Raw genomic sequence first — 19,444 nt, 5'->3', positions numbered from 1 at the left:
GAAGCAGGGTGCTTCTGTGCTTTTGTTGGTCCTTGGATTATTGTGCTGCGATCTGGGTTCAATCCCTGACGAGTCCCTCAGTAGGGATGCACCTGGTTTTCCTGGTGATTTTAAAGCTTGGTATAGAGCAGCTGCTTCGGCCATTTATTTATCTTTTCATGCTTGAATGAATGATGTCAATGGTATGATGATACCTATGTAGTAGGAACAATGGAGGTGTCTGTCACATCCTGGTTTTCCTGTGATCATTGTCAGACAAAATCCCATGGAGACCCCTTGCGATTATCTTTTGTCTGGTGTCATGTGTTGTAAACTTTCAACATTTTTGAATTCTGGAAAACCTTAGAACCGATTTTAATGAAATTTTGCAGAAACCTGTGATGGCCAGAGTTGTACCAAAATGATAAATTATATGGTTCCCATCCACAAGATGCCTATAAGCCATGACCAAAAGGGGTCAAATGGATTGAAACTTTAAAAAACCAAGTAAGTTAGATTCAAATGCTTCATGGATGAAAAGGCTTAAAGATGTTTGACCAAAATTGTAATTTTTATTACTCAAGGCTCTCATATTTTCCCCTGTGAAAGTTTTTAAAATAGATGATATAAGACATCTATGTGAGGGTGATTGACTGATAGGTAGATAGAACCTGAGTAGGACATGTCTGTGAGGGTGATTGACTGATAGGTAGATAGAATCTTAGTATGACATGTCTGTGAGGGTGATTGACTGATAGGTAGATAGAACCTGAGTAGGACATGTCAGTGAGGGTGATTGACTATTGACCGATAGGTAGATAGGATCTGAATAGGACATGTCTGTAAGGATGACTGACTGATAAGTAGACAGAATCTGAGTAGGACATGTCTGTGATGGTGAATGACTGATAGGTAGATAGGATCTGAGTAGGACATATCTGTAAGGATGACTGACTGAATAGGTGGATAGAACCTCAGTAGGACATGTCTGTAAGGATGACTGACTGATTGGTAGATAGAACCTCAGTAGGACATGTCTGTGAGGGTGATTGACTGATGGGTAGATAGAATCTTAGTATGACATGTCTGTGAGGGTGATTGACTGATAGGTAGATAGAATCTGAATAGGACATGTCTGTAAGGATGACTGACTGATAGGTAGACAGAATCTGAGTAGGACATGTCTGTGAGGGTAATTGACTGATAGGTAGATAGGATCTGAATAGGACATGTCTGTAAGGATGATTGACTGATAGGTAGACAGAATCTGAGTAGGACATGTCTATGAGGGTGAATGACTGATAGGTAGACAGAACCTGAGTAGGACATGTATGTGAGGGTGATTGACTGATAGGTAGACAGAACCTGAGTAGGACATGTCTGTGAAGGTGATTAACTGATGGGTAGACAGAATCTGAGTAGGACATGTCCATGAGGGTGAATGACTGATAGGTAGACAGAAGAATCTGAGTAGGACATGTCTGTGAGGGTGATTGACTGAAAGATAGACAGAACCTGAGTAGGACATGTCTGTGAGAGCGATTGACTGATAGGCGATATAACATGTGTAGGACATGTCTGTGAGGGTGATTGACTGATATGTAGATAGAACCTGAGTAGGACATGTCTGTGAGGGTGATTGACTGATAGGTAGATAGAACCTGAGTATGACATGTCTGTGAGGGTGATTGACTGGTATGTAGATAGAACCTGAGTAGGACATGTCTGTGAGGGTGATTGACTGGTATGTAGATAGAATCTGAGTAGGACATGTCTGTGAGGGTTTTTGAATGATAGGTAGATAGAATATGAGTAGGACATGTCTGTGAGGGTAATTGACTGATAGGTAGATAGAACCTGAGTAGAACATGTCTGTGAGGGTGATTGACTGATAGGTAGATAGAACCTGAGTAGGGGATGTCTGTGAGTGTGATTGACTGATAGGTAGATAGAATCTGAGTATGACATGTCTGTGAGGGTGATACTGAGATTAAATGAAGTCAAATTGTTCTACTTTGGGATCCAATTAAAGACAGGTATGTGTTATGTTATACAGGTCACATTAAAGGTAGGTGTGAATTTAAAGGTGAAAAGCTTAGATAAAAAGTAGAGAAAATAGCAATATAAACAAAGTAAACAAAAATAAATAAATGGATAAAACTCAAAACCAGACACTACAATGCTGTCAGATTTGGCAGAATGGTTTGATTCTTAATAAAGAAATATCTCAGTCTGTTTTTCCATTACAGTTAAAGTGTAGCTTTGCATGGTGAAGAGCGCCATTTGTGCAGGCAACCCAAAGTTTATCCTCATTATCGAATACTACGCAGTTCATGTCCTCCAACATGACCGTATCGTTGAAACTCCAGAGTATCTGTCCATGTTTATCAAACACAACGATTCGCTTGTTTCCCATGTGAAGCGACAGCAATACTGACAGGATGGAACAAATTCATTGCAGCTTCGCTACCAGTTTCCATGTCCAGCTCACCTCTCCAGGTTTTCGTCACTTTCCCATCCTTGTCCAGAGTTATCAGTCTCTTGCTATCTATCACTAGCACATCTCTTGTAGGGCCGACCTCAAGTACTTGTCTTGGTCTGAGGAAAATTTCTTTGCCATCCTGGACATCCTGATCGAAGTAGATTCTCTGTTTATTGTCTCCAGCAGGGGAATACCTGTGTATCTCTGCTCTACAATCGATTCCTTGGAGGAAAACCAATATATCATCCTCAGGAGTGAGGTTAATTCCGAAGGTCAAATAGGGTGCAGTCCTTACAAGACTTTTCCATTTGAAAAACCCTTTTTTCTTTATCTTAAAACCGTTGTGTACAGTTGCGAAAAGTTCGTTTTTACTATTGAAGCCGAAGTCTGCTATATCAAAGTCTGAGATAATTTGTTTTGTAGAATCACCTTTGTCATTAAAATGTTTGATGCATCTCTTCCCTGTACATGTCACCCACACACCTTCCTCTGTGCTAGCAGCTAGCTTGATCGCAGCTCCTTGTGTGGTGTTGTCAACTTTTTGGTCAGGGTTGTGAAACACGCCATGCTCTAAAATCTCAACATCTTCAAGTTTCAAGTAGTCATACAATCTCTCAGTGGGTTTGGTTACCTTAGAGGTCCAATCCTCTGTAAGTGATCTGCTGTCTTCAGATTCTGGTGGTCGTCTACGGCTGATATCATTTGTACTAGTAAAGGAATCTGGGTTTAGAGTAGACATGCTGTCTGATCCATAGAAGTCTTCATCAGAGATATGTCCGAGTAAGCCGTCCAAGTCAAGCGTTGCTAAGTTGCCTTCTCTAAAGACGAGAGATGCAGGGTTGTAGACAGATGTCTGGTGTTTAGCCTGAATAACATTGTCCACCATCTCAAAATGATCAACATTACATTGATCCAGAGTTTCTTGTAGTTTATTTTGATCTTCTTTAATTTTTTCTTGGCGTGCCTTCATTAACTCCTTGTTTTCTACAACCTTCTTCTGAAGAGCTGATTTGACCTTTGTCTTCCATGACTCAATATCAGATTGTAAAGCCTCAGCTCTCCTCTCTATTGTAGCATCAATGTCCTGGACTTTCTCGTCAAACTGGGTTTCAATTTCCGACTGTTGTAATAAAACCTTTTCAAGATTTTCTTTGATTTTACTCAATTCTTTTTTCTTCTGGTGTGTGTTTGCTCTGTGTTCTTCAGCAATCTTCTCCAGTGATACAAACACATGTCCAGCATGTTTTGGGGATACTATTCCCTGGATACAGACAAACGTCTGACAAGTTTGACACCAGGCACTCACTAATTCTGTATGTCCTGGTTCTGTACACTGTTTTCTTGTTTGGAGGTCCCCAGTATCCATCAGGTCGAACTCTGCCTATAAAGAGTAGATATCATTACATGAGAAGAAAGAAGCTGATATCAGGACACTATTACATAATTAAGTCTATGTCTAGGAGACTGGGTAATATGAATTGAGGCTACCACTACTATAAGATATAATGATGGAAACATTTAAATGCAAAATAAAACTAAACTGAGCAGTTTCTACAATTTTTAAATAAGATAAAAAAAACTTAATTGTGTAAAACATAGTCCCCACTATACATGTAAGCTTCTTTGAAATGTTCTAAGATAAATGCCTGCATGTTTTGTTTATCGTAAAGCAAAAACTTCATTGTGTAGAACCTATGTAATATCCAATTTACCTGTAAGTGTTTTCTCTCCTTGGAAATATCCTACGTTTAAGTCCTGGTCAGATTAACTATTTATTTCTTCTTACTTGAAATACTGTATTGAAAATTGGCAACAGAATTCCTGGTAAGAACAATAGTGTGACCATGTGTACTTTATGTGTATCTCAACAGTACAATAGATAGCTGTAGAACATTGAATAGCACACCAGTATTATTGAGTTATATCTGTTCCACACAAACCATTTTGCCATTGTGCAGTAGATCTGTTTATCTTGCTGCCGATTAATCTGCACAATTTTATTTCCTCTTTCGCAGTTTTAAATAAAGCCTTTTGAGGATCTTTGTTTAACACACAAATGGAAACAAGTCACACAGTTTAAAAGTTAATTAGTCATAAAATTGGTGGTAGTTAGAAACAGGAGGTAGTTATAGACAGGTGGTAGTGATAGGTAGTAGTTATAAACAGGTGATAGATATATACAGATAATAGTCAGAGACAGGAAGTCGATATAGAGAGGTGGAAGTGATAGACAGGTGGTAATTATAGACAGGTGATAGTTAGAGACAGAAGGTGGTTATAGACAGGTGGTAGTTATAGACAGACAGGTGGTAATTATAGACAGGTGATAGTTATAGACAGAAGGTAGTAATAGACAGGTGGTAGTGATAGACAGGCAGTAGTTATAAACAGGTGGTAGATATAGACAAATAATAGTCAGAGACAGGAGGTCGATATAGACAGGTGATAGTTATAGACAGGTGGTAGTTATAGACAAGTGATAGTTATAGACAGAAGGTAGTTATAGACAGATAATCATCAGAGACAGGAGGTCGATATAGACAGGTGGCAGTTATAGCTAGGAGTTTATACACATGTTGTAGTTATATGTTGGGATTAGTTACATAGGTAATAGTTATAGAAAGGTGATATAGTAATAGACAGATGGTAGTTACAGACAGATGGTAGTTACAGACATGTGATAGTTATAGACAGGTGGTAGTTATAGACAGGTAGAAATTATAAGCATGTCGTAGTTATATGTGGAAGGTCATAGTTATAAAAAGGGTGATACTTATAGACAGGTGATATTTATAAACACATGGTAGTTATAAATAGGTGGTATTAATAAATAGGAGATAATTATAGACAGACGGTAGTTATGAACAAATTATAGTTGGATACAGACGATAATTTTAGAAAGTGGTAGACGGTACATATCCATGAGAGTAATTGACTGATAGGTAGATAGAACTTGAGTAGGACATGTCTGTGAGGGTGATTGACTGATAGGTAGATAGAATCTGAGTAGGACATGTCTGTGAGGGTGATTGACTGGTATGTAGATAGAACCTGAGTAGGACATGTCTGTGGTCTGTGAGGGTGATTGACTTGTATGTAGATAGAATCTGAGTAGGACATGTCTGTGAGGGTGAATGACTGATAGGTAGATAGAAACTGAGCAGGACATGTCTGTGAGGGTGATTGACTGATAGGTAGATAGAATCTGAGTAGGACATGTCTGTGAGGGTGATTGACTGGTATGTAGATAGAATCTGAGTAGGACATGTCTGTGAGGGTGATTGACTGGTATGTAGATAGAACCTGAGTAGGACATGTCTGTGGTCTGTGAGGGTGATTGACTTGTATGTAGATAGAATCTGAGTAGGACATGTCTGTGAGGGTGAATGACTGATAGGTAGATAGAAACTGAGCAGGACATGTCTGTGAGGGTGATTGACTGATAGGTAGATAGAATCTGAGTAGGACATGTCTGTGAGGGTGATTGACTGGTATGTAGATAGAACCTGAGTAGGACATGTCTGTGGTCTGTGAGGGTGATTGACTTGTATGTAGATAGAATATGGGTAGGACATGTCTGTGAGGGTGAATGACTGCTAGGTAGATAGAAACTGAGCAGGAGATGTCTGTGAGGGTGATTGACTGATAGGTAGATAGAATCTGAGTAGGACATGTCTGTGAGGGTGACTGACTGATAGGTAGATAGAACCTGAGTATGACATGTCTGTGAGGGTGATTGATTGTTATGTATATAGAACCTGAGTAGGACATGTCTGTGGTCTGTGAGGGTGATTGACTTGTATGTAGATAGAATCTGAGTAGGACATGTCTGTGAGGGTGAATGACTGATAGGTAGATAGAAACTGAGCAGGAGATGTCTGTGAGGGTGATTGACTGATAGGTAGATGAATCTGAGTAGGACATGTCTGTGAGGGTGAATGACTGATAGGTAGATAGAAACTGAGCAGGAGATGTCTGTGAGGGTGATTGACTGATAGGTAAATAGAATCGGAGTAAGACATATCTGTGAGGGTGATTGACTGATAGGTAGATAGAAACTGAGTAGGATATGTCTGTGAGGGTGATTGACTGATAGGTAGATAGAAACTGAGTATGACATGTCTGTGAGGGTGACTGACTGATATGTAGATAGAATCTGAGTAGGACATGTCTATGAGGGTGATTGACTGATAGGTAGATAGAAACTGAGTAGGACATGTCTGTGAGGGTGATTGACTGATAGTTAATAGAATCGGAGTAAGACATATCTGTGAGGGTGATTGACTGATAGGTAGATAGAGCATGAGTAGGATATGTCTGTGATGGTGATTGACTGATATGTAGATAGAATCTGAGTAGGACATGTCTGTGAGGGTGGATGACTGATAGGTAGATAAAACCTGAGTAGGACATATATGTTTGGGTGAATGCCTGATAGGTAGATAAAACCTGAGTAGGACATGTCTGTGACGGTGATTGACTGATAGGTTATATATGTGTATGACATGTCTGTGAGGGTGATTGACTGATAGGTAGACAGAACCTGAGTAAGACATGTCTGTAGGGGTGATTGACTGGTATGTTGATAGAACCTGGAAAGAAGATATCTGTAATGGTGATTCCTCGCCTGAAAAGTTTTTTTATTGATAACGATGAAAAATGCTGCTTAGTGTTCTGTTTTATTAATGAAAGTTATGAACCACAAAAACAGAATAAAGTCAAACCTGTCTCCAAAGGCCACTCAAGGGAGCAATGAAAATTGGCCTCAATATACTGAGATTAAATGAAGTCAAATTGTTCTACTTCGGGATCCAATTAAAGACAGGTATGTGTTATGGTATACAGGTCACATTAAAGGTAGGTGTGAATTTAAAGGTGAAAAGCTTAGAGAAAAAGTAGAGAAAATAGCAATATAAACAAAGTAAACAAAAATAAATAGATGGATAAAACTCAAAACCAGACACTACAATGCTGTCAGATTTGGCAGAATGGTTTGATTCTTAATAAAGAAATATCTCAGTCTGTTTTTCCATTACAGTTAAAGTGTAGCTTTGCATGGTGAAGAGCGCCATTTGTGCAGGCAACCCAAAGTTTATCCTCATTATCGAATACTACGCAGTTCATGTCCTCCAACATGACCGTATCGTTGAAACTCCAGAGTATCTGTCCATGTTTATCAAACACAACGATTCGCTTGTTTCCTGTATCCAAAACAATTGAATTCCCATGAGAAGCGACAGCAATACTGACAGGATGGAACAAATTCATTGCAGCTTCGCTACCAGTTTCCATGTCCAGCTCACCTCTCCAGGTTTTCGTCACTTTCCCATCCTTGTCCAGAGTTATCAGTCTCTTGCTATCTATCACTAGCACATCTCTTGTAGGGCCGACCTCAAGTACTTGTCTTGGTCTGAGGAAAATTTCTTTGCCATCCTGGACATCCTGATCAAAATAGATTCTCTGTTTATTGTCTCCAGCAGGGGAATACCTGTGTATCTCTGCTCTACAATCGATTCCTTGGAGGAAAACCAATATATCATCCTCAGGAGTGAGGTTAATTCCGAAGGTCAAATAGGGTTCAGTCCTTACAAGACTTTTCCATTTGAAAAACCCTTTTTTCTTTATCTTAAAACCGTTGTGTACAGTTGCGAAAAGTTCGTTTTTACTATTGAAGCCGAAGTCTGCTATATCAAAGTCTGAGATAATTTGTTTTGTAGAATCACCTTTGTCATTAAAATGTTTGATGCATCTCTTCCCTGTACATGTCACCCACACACCTTCCTCTGTGCTAGCAGCTAGCTTGATCGCAGCTCCTTGTGTGGTGTTGTCAACTTTTTGGTCAGGGTTGTGAAACACGCCATGCTCTAAAATCTCAACATCTTCGAATTCCAAGAAGTCATATATTCTCTCAGTGGGTTCGGTTACCTTAGAGGTCCAATCCTCTGTAAGTGATCTGCTGTCTTCAGATTCTGGTGGTCGTCTATGTCTGATATCATTTGTACTAGTAAAGGAATCTGGGTTTAGAGTAGACATGCTGTCTGATCCATAGAAGTCTTCATCAGAGATATGTCCGAGTAAGCCGTCCAAGTCAAGCGTTGCTAAGTTGCCTTCTCTAAAGACGAGAGATGCAGGGTTGTAGACAGATGTCTGGTGTTTAGCCTGAATAACATTGTCCACCATCTCAAAATGATCAACATTACATTGATCCAGAGTTTCTTGTAGTTTATTTTGATCCTCTTTAATTTTTTCCTGGCGTGCCTTCATTAACTCCTTGTTTTCTACAACCTTCTTCTGAAGAGCTGATTTGACCTTTGTCTTCCATGACTCAATGTCAGATTGTAAAGCCTCAGCTCTCCTCTCTATTGTAGCATCAATGTCCTGGACTTTCTCGTCAAACTGGGTTTCAATTTCCGACTGTTGTAATAAAACCTTTTCAAGATTTTCTTTGATTTTACTCAATTCTTTTTTCTTCTGGTGTGTGTTTGCTCTGTGTTCTTCAGCAATCTTCTCCAGTGATACAAACACATGTCCAGCATGTTTTGGGGATACTATTCCCTGGATACAGACAAACGTCTGACAAGTTTGACACCAGGCACTCACTAATTCTGTATGTCCTGGTTCTGTACACTGTTTTCTTGTTTGGAGGTCCCCAGTATCCATCAGGTCGAACTCTGCCTATAAAGAGTAGATATCATTACATGAGAAGAAAGAAGCTGATATCAGGACACTATTACATAATTAAGTCTATGTCTAGGAGACTGGGTAATATGAATTGAGGCTACCACTACTATAAGATATAATGATGGAAACATTTAAATGCAAAATAAAACTAAACTGAGCAGTTTCTACAATTTTTAAATAAGATAAAAAAAACCTTAATTGTGTAAAACTTATGTATAGTCCCCACTATACATGTAAGCTTCTTTGAAATGTTCTAAGATAAATGTCTGCATGTTTTGTTTATCGTAAAGCAAAAACTTCATTGTGTAGAACCTATGTAATATCCAATTTACCTGTAAGTGTTTTCTCTCCTTGGAAATATCCTACGTTTAAGTCCTGGTCAGATTAACTATTTATTTCTTCTTACTTGAAATACTGTATTGAAAATTGGCAACATAATTCCTGGTAAGAACAATAGTGTGACCATGTGTACTTTATGTGTATCTCAACAGTACAATAGATAGCTGTAGAACATTGAATAGCACACCAGTATTATTGAGTTATATCTGTTCCACACAAACCATTTTGCCATTGTGCAGTAGATCTGTTTATCTTGCTGCCGATTAATCTGCACAATTTTATTTCCTCTTTCGCAGTTTTAAATAAAGCCTTTTGAGGATCTTTGTTTAACACACAAATGGAAACAAGTCACACAGTTTAAAAGTTAATTAGTCATAAAATTGGTGGTAGTTAGAAACAGGAGGTAGTTATAGACAGGTGGTAGTGATAGGTAGTAGTTATAAACAGGTGATAGATATATACAGATAATAGTCAGAGACAGGAAGTCGATATAGAGAGGTGGAAGTGATAGACAGGTGGTAATTATAGACAGGTGATAGTTAGAGACAGAAGGTAGTTATAGACAGGTGGTAGTTATAGACAGACAGGTGGTAATTATAGACAGGTGATAGTTATAGACAGAAGGCAGTAATAGACAGGTAGTAGTGATAGACAGGTAGTAGTTATAAACAGGTGGTAGATATAAACAAATAATAGTCAGAGACAGGAGGTCGATATAGACAGGTGGTAGTTATAGACAAGTGATAGTTATAGACAGAAGGTAGTTATAGACAGATAATCATCAGAGACAGGAGGTCGATATAGACAGGTGGTAGTTATAGCTAGGAGTTTATACACATGTTGTAGTTATATGTTGGGATTAGTTACATAGGTTATAGTTATAGAAAGGTGATATAGTAATAGACAGATGGTAGTTACAGACAGATGGTAGTTACAGACGTGATAGTTATAGACAGGTGGTAGTTATAGACAGGTAGAAATTATAAGCATGTCGTAGTTATATGTGGAAGGTAGTTATACAGAGGTCATAGTTATAAAAAGGGTGACACTTATAGACAGGTGATATTTATAAACACATGGTAGTTATAAATAGGTGGTATTAATAAATAGGAGATAATTATAGACAGACGGTAGTTATGAACAAATTATAGTTGGATACAGAAAATAATTTTAGAAAGTGGTAGACGGTACATATCCATGAGAGAATTGACTGATAGGTAGATAGAACTTGAGTAGGACATGTCTGTGAGGGTGATTGACTGGTATGTAGATAGAACCTGAGTAGGACATGTCTGTGAGGGTGATTGACTTGTATGTAGATAGAATCTGAGTAGGACATGTCTTTGAGGATGATTGACTGATAGTTAGACAGAACCTGAGTAGGACATGTCTATGAGGGTGATTGACTGATAGGTAGATAGAACCTGAGTAGGACATGTCTGTGGTCTGTGAGGGTGATTGACTTGTATGTAGATAGAATCTGAGTAGGACATGTCTATGAGGGTGAATGACTGATAGGTAGATAGAACCTGAGTAGGAGATGTCTGTGAGGGTGATTGACTGATAGGTAGATAGAATCTGAGTATGACATGTCTGTTAGGGTGATTGACTGGTATGTAGATAGAACCTGAGTAGGACATGTCTGTGAGGGTGATTGATTGGTATGTAGATAGAACCTGAGTAGGACATGACTGTGAGGGTAATTGACTGATATGTAGATAGAATCGGAGTAAGACATATCTGTGAGGGTGACTGACTGATAGGTAGATAGAACTTGAGTAGGACATGTCTGTGAGGGTGATTGACTGATAGTTAGACAGAATCTGAGTATGACATGTCTGTGAGGGTAATTGACTGGTATGTAGATAGAACCTGAGTAGGACATGTCTGTGAGGGTGATTGACTTGTACGTAGATAGAATCTGAGTAGGACATGTCTTTGAGGGTGATTGACTGATAGTTAGACAGAATCTGAGTAGGACATGTCTGTGAGGGTGATTGACTGGTATGTAGATAGAACCTGAGTAGGACATGTCTGTGAGGGTGATTGACTTGTATGTAGATAGAATCTGAGTAGGACATGTCTTTGAGGATGATTGACTGATAGTTGGACAGAACCTGAGTAGGACATGTCTGTGAGGGTGATTGACGGATAGGTAGATAGAACCTGAGTAGGACATGTCTGTGGTCTGTGAGGGTGATTGTCTTGTATGTAGATAGAATCTGAGTAGGACATTTCTGTGAGGGTGATTGACTGATATGTAGATAAAAAAACTGAGTAGGACATGTCTGTGAGGGTGATTGACTGATATGTAGATAGAATCTGAGTAGGACATGTCTATGAGGGTGATTGACTGATAGGTAGATAGAATCTGAGTAGGACATGTCTGTGAGGGTGATTGACTGATATGTAGATAGAACCTGAGTAGGACATGTCTGTGAGGGTGATTGACTGATATGTAGATAGAACCTGAGTAGGACATATATGTGAGGGTGAATGCCTGATAGGTAGATAAAACCTGAGTAGGACATGTCTGTGACGGTGATTGACTGATAGGTTATATGATATGTGTATGACATGTCTGTGAGGGTGATTGACTGATAGGTAGACAGAACCTGAGTAAGACATGTCTGTAGGGGTGACTGACTGGTATGTTGATAGAACCTGGAAAGAAGATATCTGTAATGGTGATTCCTCGCCTGAAAAGTTTTTTTATTGATAACGATGAAAAATGCTGCTTAGTGTTCTGTTTTATTCATGAAAGTTATGAACCACAAAAACAGAATAAAGTCAAACCTGTCTCCAAAGGCCATTCAAGGGAGCAATGAAAATTGGCCTCAATATACTGAGATTAAATGAAGTCAAATTGTTCTACTTTGGGATCCAATTAAAGACAGGTATATGTTATGGTATACAGGTCACATTAAAGGTAGGTGTTAATTTAAAGGTGAAAAACTTAGATAAAAAGTAGAGAAAATAGCAATTTAAACAAAGTAAACAAAAATAAATAAATGGATGAAACTCAAAACCAGACACTACAATGCTGTCAGATTTGGCAAAATGGTTTGATTCTTAATAAAGAAATATCTCAGTCTGTTTTTCCATTACAGTTAAAGTGTAGCTTTGCATGGTGAAGAGCGCCATTTGTGCAGGCAACCCAAAGTTTATCCTTATTATCGAATACTACGCAGTTCATGTCCTCCAACATGACCGTATCGTTGAAACTCCAGAGTATCTGTCCATGTTTATCAAACACAACGATTCGCTTGTTTCCTGTATCCAAAACAATTGAATTCCCATGTGAAGCGACAGCAATACTGACAGGATGGAACAAATTCATTGCAGCTTCGCTACCAGTTTCCATGTCCAGCTCACCTCTCCAGGTTTTCGTCACTTTCCCATCCTTGTCCAGAGTTATCAGTCTCTTGCTATCTATCACTAGCACATCTCTTGTAGGGCCGACCTCAAGTACTTGTCTTGGTCTGAGGAAAATTTCTTTGCCATCCTGGACATCCTGATCAAAATAGATTCTCTGTTTATTGTCTCCAGCAGGGGAATACCTGTGTATCTCTGCTCTACAATCGATTCCTTGGAGGAAAACCAATATATCATCCTCAGGAGTGAGGTTAATTCCGAAGGTCAAATAGGGTTCAGTCCTTACAAGACTTTTCCATTTGAAAAACCCTTTTTTCTTTATCTTAAAACCGTTGTGTACAGTTGCGAAAAGTTCGTTTTTACTATTGAAGCCGAAGTCTGCTATATCAAAGTCTGAGATAATTTGTTTTGTAGAATCACCTTTGTCATTAAAATGTTTGATGCATCTCTTCCCTGTACATGTCACCCACACACCTTCCTCTGTGCTAGCAGCTAGCTTGATCGCAGCTCCTTGTGTGGTGTTGTCAACTTTTTGGTCAGGGTTGTGAAACACGCCATGCTCTAAAATCTCAACATCTTCGAATTCCAAGAAGTCATATATTCTCTCAGTGGGTTCGGTTACCTTAGAGGTCCAATCCTCTGTAAGTGATCTGCTGTCTTCAGATTCTGGTGGTCGTCTATGTCTGATATCATTTGTACTAGTAAAGGAATCTGGGTTTAGAGTAGACATGCTGTCTGATCCATAGAAGTCTTCATCAGAGATATGTCCGAGTAAGCCGTCCAAGTCAAGCGTTGCTAAGTTGCCTTCTCTAAAGACGAGAGATGCAGGGTTGTAGACAGATGTCTGGTGTTTAGCCTGAATAACATTGTCCACCATCTCAAAATGATCAACATTACATTGATCCAGAGTTTCTTGTAGTTTATTTTGATCCTCTTTAATTTTTTCCTGGCGTGCCTTCATTAACTCCTTGTTTTCTACAACCTTCTTCTGAAGAGCTGATTTGACCTTTGTCTTCCATGACTCAATGTCAGATTGTAAAGCCTCAGCTCTCCTCTCTATTGTAGCATCAATGTCCTGGACTTTCTCGTCAAACTGGGTTTCAATTTCCGACTGTTGTAATAAAACCTTTTCAAGATTTTCTTTGATTTTACTCAATTCTTTTTTCTTCTGGTGTGTGTTTGCTCTGTGTTCTTCAGCAATCTTCTCCAGTGATACAAACACATGTCCAGCATGTTTTGGGGATACTATTCCCTGGATACAGACAAACGTCTGACAAGTTTGACACCAGGCACTCACTAATTCTGTATGTCCTGGTTCTGTACACTGTTTTCTTGTTTGGAGGTCCCCAGTATCCATCAGGTCGAACTCTGCCTATAAAGAGTAGATATCATTACATGAGAAGAAAGAAGCTGATATCAGGACACTATTACATAATTAAGTCTATGTCTAGGAGACTGGGTAATATGAATTGAGGCTACCACTACTATAAGATATAATGATGGAAACATTTAAATGCAAAATAAAACTAAACTGAGCAGTTTCTACAATTTTTAAATAAGATAAAAAAAACTTAATTGTGTAAAACATAGTCCCCACTATACATGTAAGCTTCTTTGAAATGTTCTAAGATAAATGCCTGCATGTTTTGTTTATCGTAAAGCAAAAACTTCATTGTGTAGAACCTATGTAATATCCAATTTACCTGTAAGTGTTTTCTCTCCTTGGAAATATCCTACGTTTAAGTCCTGGTCAGATTAACTATTTATTTCTTCTTACTTGAAATACTGTATTGAAAATTGGCAACAGAATTCCTGGTAAGAACAATAGTGTGACCATGTGTACTTTATGTGTATCTCAACAGTACAATAGATAGCTGTAGAACATTGAATAGCACACCAGTATTATTGAGTTATATCTGTTCCACACAAACCATTTTGCCATTGTGCAGTAGATCTGTTTATCTTGCTGCCGATTAATCTGCACAATTTTATTTCCTCTTTCGCAGTTTTAAATAAAGCCTTTTGAGGATCTTTGTTTAACACACAAATGGAAACAAGTCACACAGTTTAAAAGTTAATTAGTCATAAAATTGGTGGTAGTTAGAAACAGGAGGTAGTTATAGACAGGTGGTAGTGATAGGTAGTAGTTATAAACAGGTGATAGATATATACAGATAATAGTCAGAGACAGGAAGTCGATATAGAGAGGTGGAAGTGATAGACAGGTGGTAATTATAGACAGGTGATAGTTAGAGACAGAAGGTAGTTATAGACAGGTGGTAGTTATAGACAGACAGGTGGTAATTATAGACAGGTGATAGTTATAGACAGAAGGCAGTAATAGACAGGTAGTAGTGATAGACAGGTAGTAGTTATAAACAGGTGGTAGATATAAACAAATAATAGTCAGAGACAGGAGGTCGATATAGACAGGTGGTAGTTATAGACAAGTGATAGTTATAGACAGAAGGTAGTTATAGACAGATAATCATCAGAGACAGGAGGTCGATATAGACAGGTGGTAGTTATAGCTAGGAGTTTATACACATGTTGTAGTTATATGTTGGGATTAGTTACATAGGTTATAGTTATAGAAAGGTGATATAGTAATAGACAGATGGTAGTTACAGACAGATGGTAGTTACAGACGTGATAGTTATAGACAGGTGGTAGTTATAGACAGGTAGAAATTATAAGCATGTCGTAGTTATATGTGGAAGGTAGTTATACAGAGGTCATAGTTATAAAAAGGGTGATACTTATAGACAGGTGATATTTATAAACACATGGTAGTTATAAATAGGTGGTATTAATAAATAGGAGATAATTATAGACAGACGGTAGTTATGAACAAATTATAGTTGGATACAGACGATAATTTTAGAAAGTGGTAGACGGTACATATCCATGAGAATAATTGACTGATAGGTAGATAGAACTTGAGTAGGACATGTCTGTGAAGGTGATTGACTGATAGTTAGACAGAATCTGAGTAGGACATGTCTGTGAGGGTGATTGACTGGTATGTAGATAGAACCTGAGTAGGACATGTCTGTGAGGGTGATTGACTTGTATGTAGATATAATCTGAGTAGGACATGTCTTTGAGGATGATTGACTGTTATGTAGATAGAACCTGAGTAGGACATGTCTGTGAGGGTGATTGACTGATAGGTAGAGGACATGTCTGTGAGGGTGATTGACTGATAGTAGGACATGTCTGTGGTCTGTGAGGGCGATTGACTTGTATGTAGATAGAATCTGAGTAGGACATGTCTGTGAGGGTGATTGACTGATAGGTAGATAAAAACTGAGCAGGAGATGTCTGTGAGGGTGATTGACTGATAGGTAGATAGAACCTGAGTATGACATGTCTGTGAGGGTGATTGATTGTTATGTATATAGAACCTGAGTAGGACATGTCTGTGAGGGTGATTGACTGATAGGTAGATAGAATCTGAGTAGGACATGTCTGTGAGGGTGATTGACTGATAGTAATAGAATCGGAGTAAGACATATCTGTGAGGGTGACTGACTGATAGGTAGATAGAACTTGAGTAGGACATGTCTGTGAGGGTGATTGACTGATAGGTAGATAGAAACTGAGTATGACATGTCTGTGAGGGTGACTGACTGATATGTAGATAGAATCTGAGTATGACATGTCTATGAGGGTGATTGACTGATAGCTAGACAGAACCTGAGTAGGACATGTCTGTGAGGGTGATTGGGGACATGTCTGTGGTCTGTGAGGGCGATTGACTTGTATGTAGATAGAATCTGAGTAGGACATGTCTGTGAGGGTGATTGACTGATATGTAGATAGAACCTGAGTATGACATGTCTGTGAGGGTGATTGATTGTTATGTATATAGAACCTGAGTAGGACATGTCTGTGAGGGTGATTGACTGATAGGTAGATAGAATCTGAGTAGGACATGTCTGTGAGGGTGATTGACTGGTATGTAGATAGAACCTGAGTAGGACATGTCTGTGGTCTGTGAGGGTGATTGACTTGTATGTAGATATAATCTGAGTAGGACATGTCTGTGAGGGTGATTGACTGTTATGTAGATAGAAACTGAGTAGGACATGTCTGTGAGGGTGATTGACTGATAGGTAGATAGAATCTGAGTAAGACATATCTGTGAGGGTGATTGACTGATAGGTAGATAGAAACTGAGTAGGATATGTCTGTGATGGTGACTGACTGATATGTAGATAGAATCTGAGTAGGACATGTCTGTGAGGGTGATTGACTGATATGTAGATAGAACCTGAGTAGGACATGTCTGTGAGGGTGATTGACTGATATGTAGATAGAACCTGAGTAGGACATATATGTGAGGGTGAATGCCTGATAGGTAGATAAAACCTGAGTAGGACATGTCTGTGACGGTGATTGACTGATAGGTTATATAATATGTGTATGACATGTCTGTGAGGGTGATTGACTGATAGGTAGACAGAACCTGAATAAGACATGTCTGTAGGGGTGATTGACTGGTATGTTGATAGAACCTGGAAAGAAGATATCTGTAATGGTGATTCCTCGCCTGAAAAGTTTTTTTATTGATAACGATGAAAAATGCTGCTTAGTGTTCTGTTTTATTCATGAAAGTTATGAACCACAAAAACAGAATAAAGTCAAACCTGTCTCCAAAGGCCATTCAAGGGAGCAATGAAAATTGGCCTCAATATACTGAGATTAAATGAAGTCAAATTGTTCTACTTTGGGATCCAATTAAAGACAGGTATGTGTTATGGTATACAGGTCACATTAAAGGTAGGTGTGAATTTAAAGGTGAAAAGCTTAGATAAAAAGTAGAGAAAATAGCAATATAAACAAAGTAAACAAAAATAAATAAATGGATAAAACTCAAAACCAGACACTACAATGCTGTCAGATTTGGCAAAATGGTTTGATTCTTAATAAAGAAATATCTCAGTCTGTTTTTCCATTACAGTTAAAGTGTAGCTTTGCATGGTGAAGAGCGCCATTTGTGCAGGCAACCCAAAGTTTATCCTCATTATCGAATACTACGCAGTTCATGTCCTCCAACATGACCGTATCGTTGAAACTCCAGAGTATCTGTCCATGTTTATCAAACACAACGATTCGCTTGTTTCCTGTATCCAAGACAATTGAATTCCCATGTGAAGCGACAGCAATACTGACAGGATGGAACAAATTCATTGCAGCTTCGCTACCAGTTTCCATGTCCAGCTCACCTCTCCAGGTTTTCGTCACTTTCCCATCCTTGTCCAGAGTTATCAGTCTCTTGCTATCTATCACTAGCACATCTCTTGTAGGGCCGACCTCAAGTACTTGTCTTGGTCTGAGGAAAATTTCTTTGCCATCCTGGACATCCTGATCGAAATAGATTCTCTGTTTATTGTCTCCAGCAGGGGAATACCTGTGTATCTCTGCTCTACAATCGATTCCTTGGAGGCAAACCAATATATCATCCTCAGGAGTGAGGTTAATTCCGAAGGTCAAATAGGGTTCAGTCCTTACAAGACTTTTCCATTTGAAAAACCCTTTTTTCTTTATCTTAAAACCGTTGTGTACAGTTGCGAAAAGTTCGTTTTTACTATTGAAGCCGAAGTCTGCTATATCAAAGTCTGAGATAATTTGTTTTGTAGAATCACCTTTGTCATTAAAATGTTTGATGCATCTCTTCCCTGTACATGTCACCCACACACCTTCCTCTGTGCTAGCAGCTAGCTTGATCGCAGCTCCTTGTGTGGTGTTGTCAACTTTTTGGTCAGGGTCGTGAAACACGCCATGCTCTAAAATCTCAACATCTTCAAGTTCCAAGTAGTCATACAATCTCTCAGTGGGTTTGGTTACCTTAGAGGTCCAATCCTCTGTAAGTGATCTGCTGTCTTCAGATTCTGGTGGTCGTCTATGTCTGATATCATTTGTACTAGTAAAGGAATCTGGGTTTAGAGTAGACATGCTGTCTGATCCATAGAAGTCTTCATCAGAGATATGTCCGAGTAAGCCGTCCAAGTCAAGCGTTGCTAAGTTGCCTTCTCTAAAGACGAGAGATGCAGGGTTGTAGACAGATGTCTGGTGTTTAGCCTGAATAACATTGTCCACCATCTCAAAATGATCAACATTACATTGATCCAGAGTTTCTTGTAGTTTATTTTGATCCTCTTTAATTTTTTCCTGGCGTGCCTTCATTAACTCCTTGTTTTCTACAACCTTCTTCTGAAGAGCTGATTTGACCTTTGTCTTCCATGACTCAATGTCAGATTGTAAAGCCTCAGCTCTCCTCTCTATTGTAGCATCAATGTCCTGGACTTTCTCGTCAAACTGGGTTTCAATTTCCGACTGTTGTAATAAAACCTTTTCAAGATTTTCTTTGATTTTACTCAATTCTTTTTTCTTCTGGTGTGTGCTTGCTCTGTGTTCTTCAGCAATCTTCTCCAGTGATACAAACACATGTCCAGCATGTTTTGGGGATACTATTCCCTGGATACAGACAAACGTCTGACAAGTTTGACACCAGGCACTCACTAATTCTGTATGTCCTGGTTCTGTACACTGTTTTCTTGTTTGGAGGTCCCCAGTATCCAT

General features: G+C 38.9%; 4 protein-coding genes across 4 annotated transcripts; all 4 read right to left on the bottom strand.

Annotated features, from left to right (window-relative positions):
- Window positions 1-2,366: 2,366 nt before the first annotated feature.
- Window positions 2,367-3,827, bottom strand: LOC132562200 (uncharacterized). The gene has a single exon (XM_060226931.1). The coding sequence runs from the start codon at window positions 3,825-3,827 to the stop codon at window positions 2,367-2,369; it is 1,461 nt and encodes a 486-aa protein (XP_060082914.1).
- A 3,650-nt stretch (window positions 3,828-7,477) lies between these two features.
- On the bottom strand, window positions 7,478-9,121 carry LOC132562199 (uncharacterized). The gene has a single exon (XM_060226930.1). It carries the CDS (start codon window positions 9,119-9,121, stop codon window positions 7,478-7,480), a length of 1,644 nt encoding a protein of 547 aa, XP_060082913.1.
- A 3,448-nt stretch (window positions 9,122-12,569) lies between these two features.
- Window positions 12,570-14,213, bottom strand: LOC132562198 (uncharacterized). The gene has a single exon (XM_060226929.1). It carries the CDS (start codon window positions 14,211-14,213, stop codon window positions 12,570-12,572), a length of 1,644 nt encoding a protein of 547 aa, XP_060082912.1.
- A 3,587-nt stretch (window positions 14,214-17,800) lies between these two features.
- On the bottom strand, window positions 17,801-19,444 carry LOC132562197 (uncharacterized). Its single transcript, XM_060226928.1, has one exon. It carries the CDS (start codon window positions 19,442-19,444, stop codon window positions 17,801-17,803), a length of 1,644 nt encoding a protein of 547 aa, XP_060082911.1.

The sequence above is a fragment of the Ylistrum balloti genome, unplaced genomic scaffold (genome assembly GCF_031769215.1).
Source record: "Ylistrum balloti isolate Yb309-2 unplaced genomic scaffold, AGI_CSIRO_Ybal_v1 Utg371360, whole genome shotgun sequence".
Lineage (NCBI taxonomy): Eukaryota > Metazoa > Mollusca > Bivalvia > Pectinida > Pectinidae > Ylistrum > Ylistrum balloti.
This window is presented reverse-complemented; position numbering and strand designations above follow the sequence as displayed.

Excerpts from the sequence above, each read along its gene's own strand:
- LOC132562200 (XM_060226931.1), bottom strand. The coding sequence starts at position 3,827 with ATGGATACTGGGGACCTCCAAACAAGAAAACAGTGTACAGAACCAGGA.
- LOC132562199 (XM_060226930.1), bottom strand. The coding sequence starts at position 9,121 with ATGGATACTGGGGACCTCCAAACAAGAAAACAGTGTACAGAACCAGGA.
- LOC132562198 (XM_060226929.1), bottom strand. The coding sequence starts at position 14,213 with ATGGATACTGGGGACCTCCAAACAAGAAAACAGTGTACAGAACCAGGA.
- LOC132562197 (XM_060226928.1), bottom strand. The coding sequence starts at position 19,444 with ATGGATACTGGGGACCTCCAAACAAGAAAACAGTGTACAGAACCAGGA.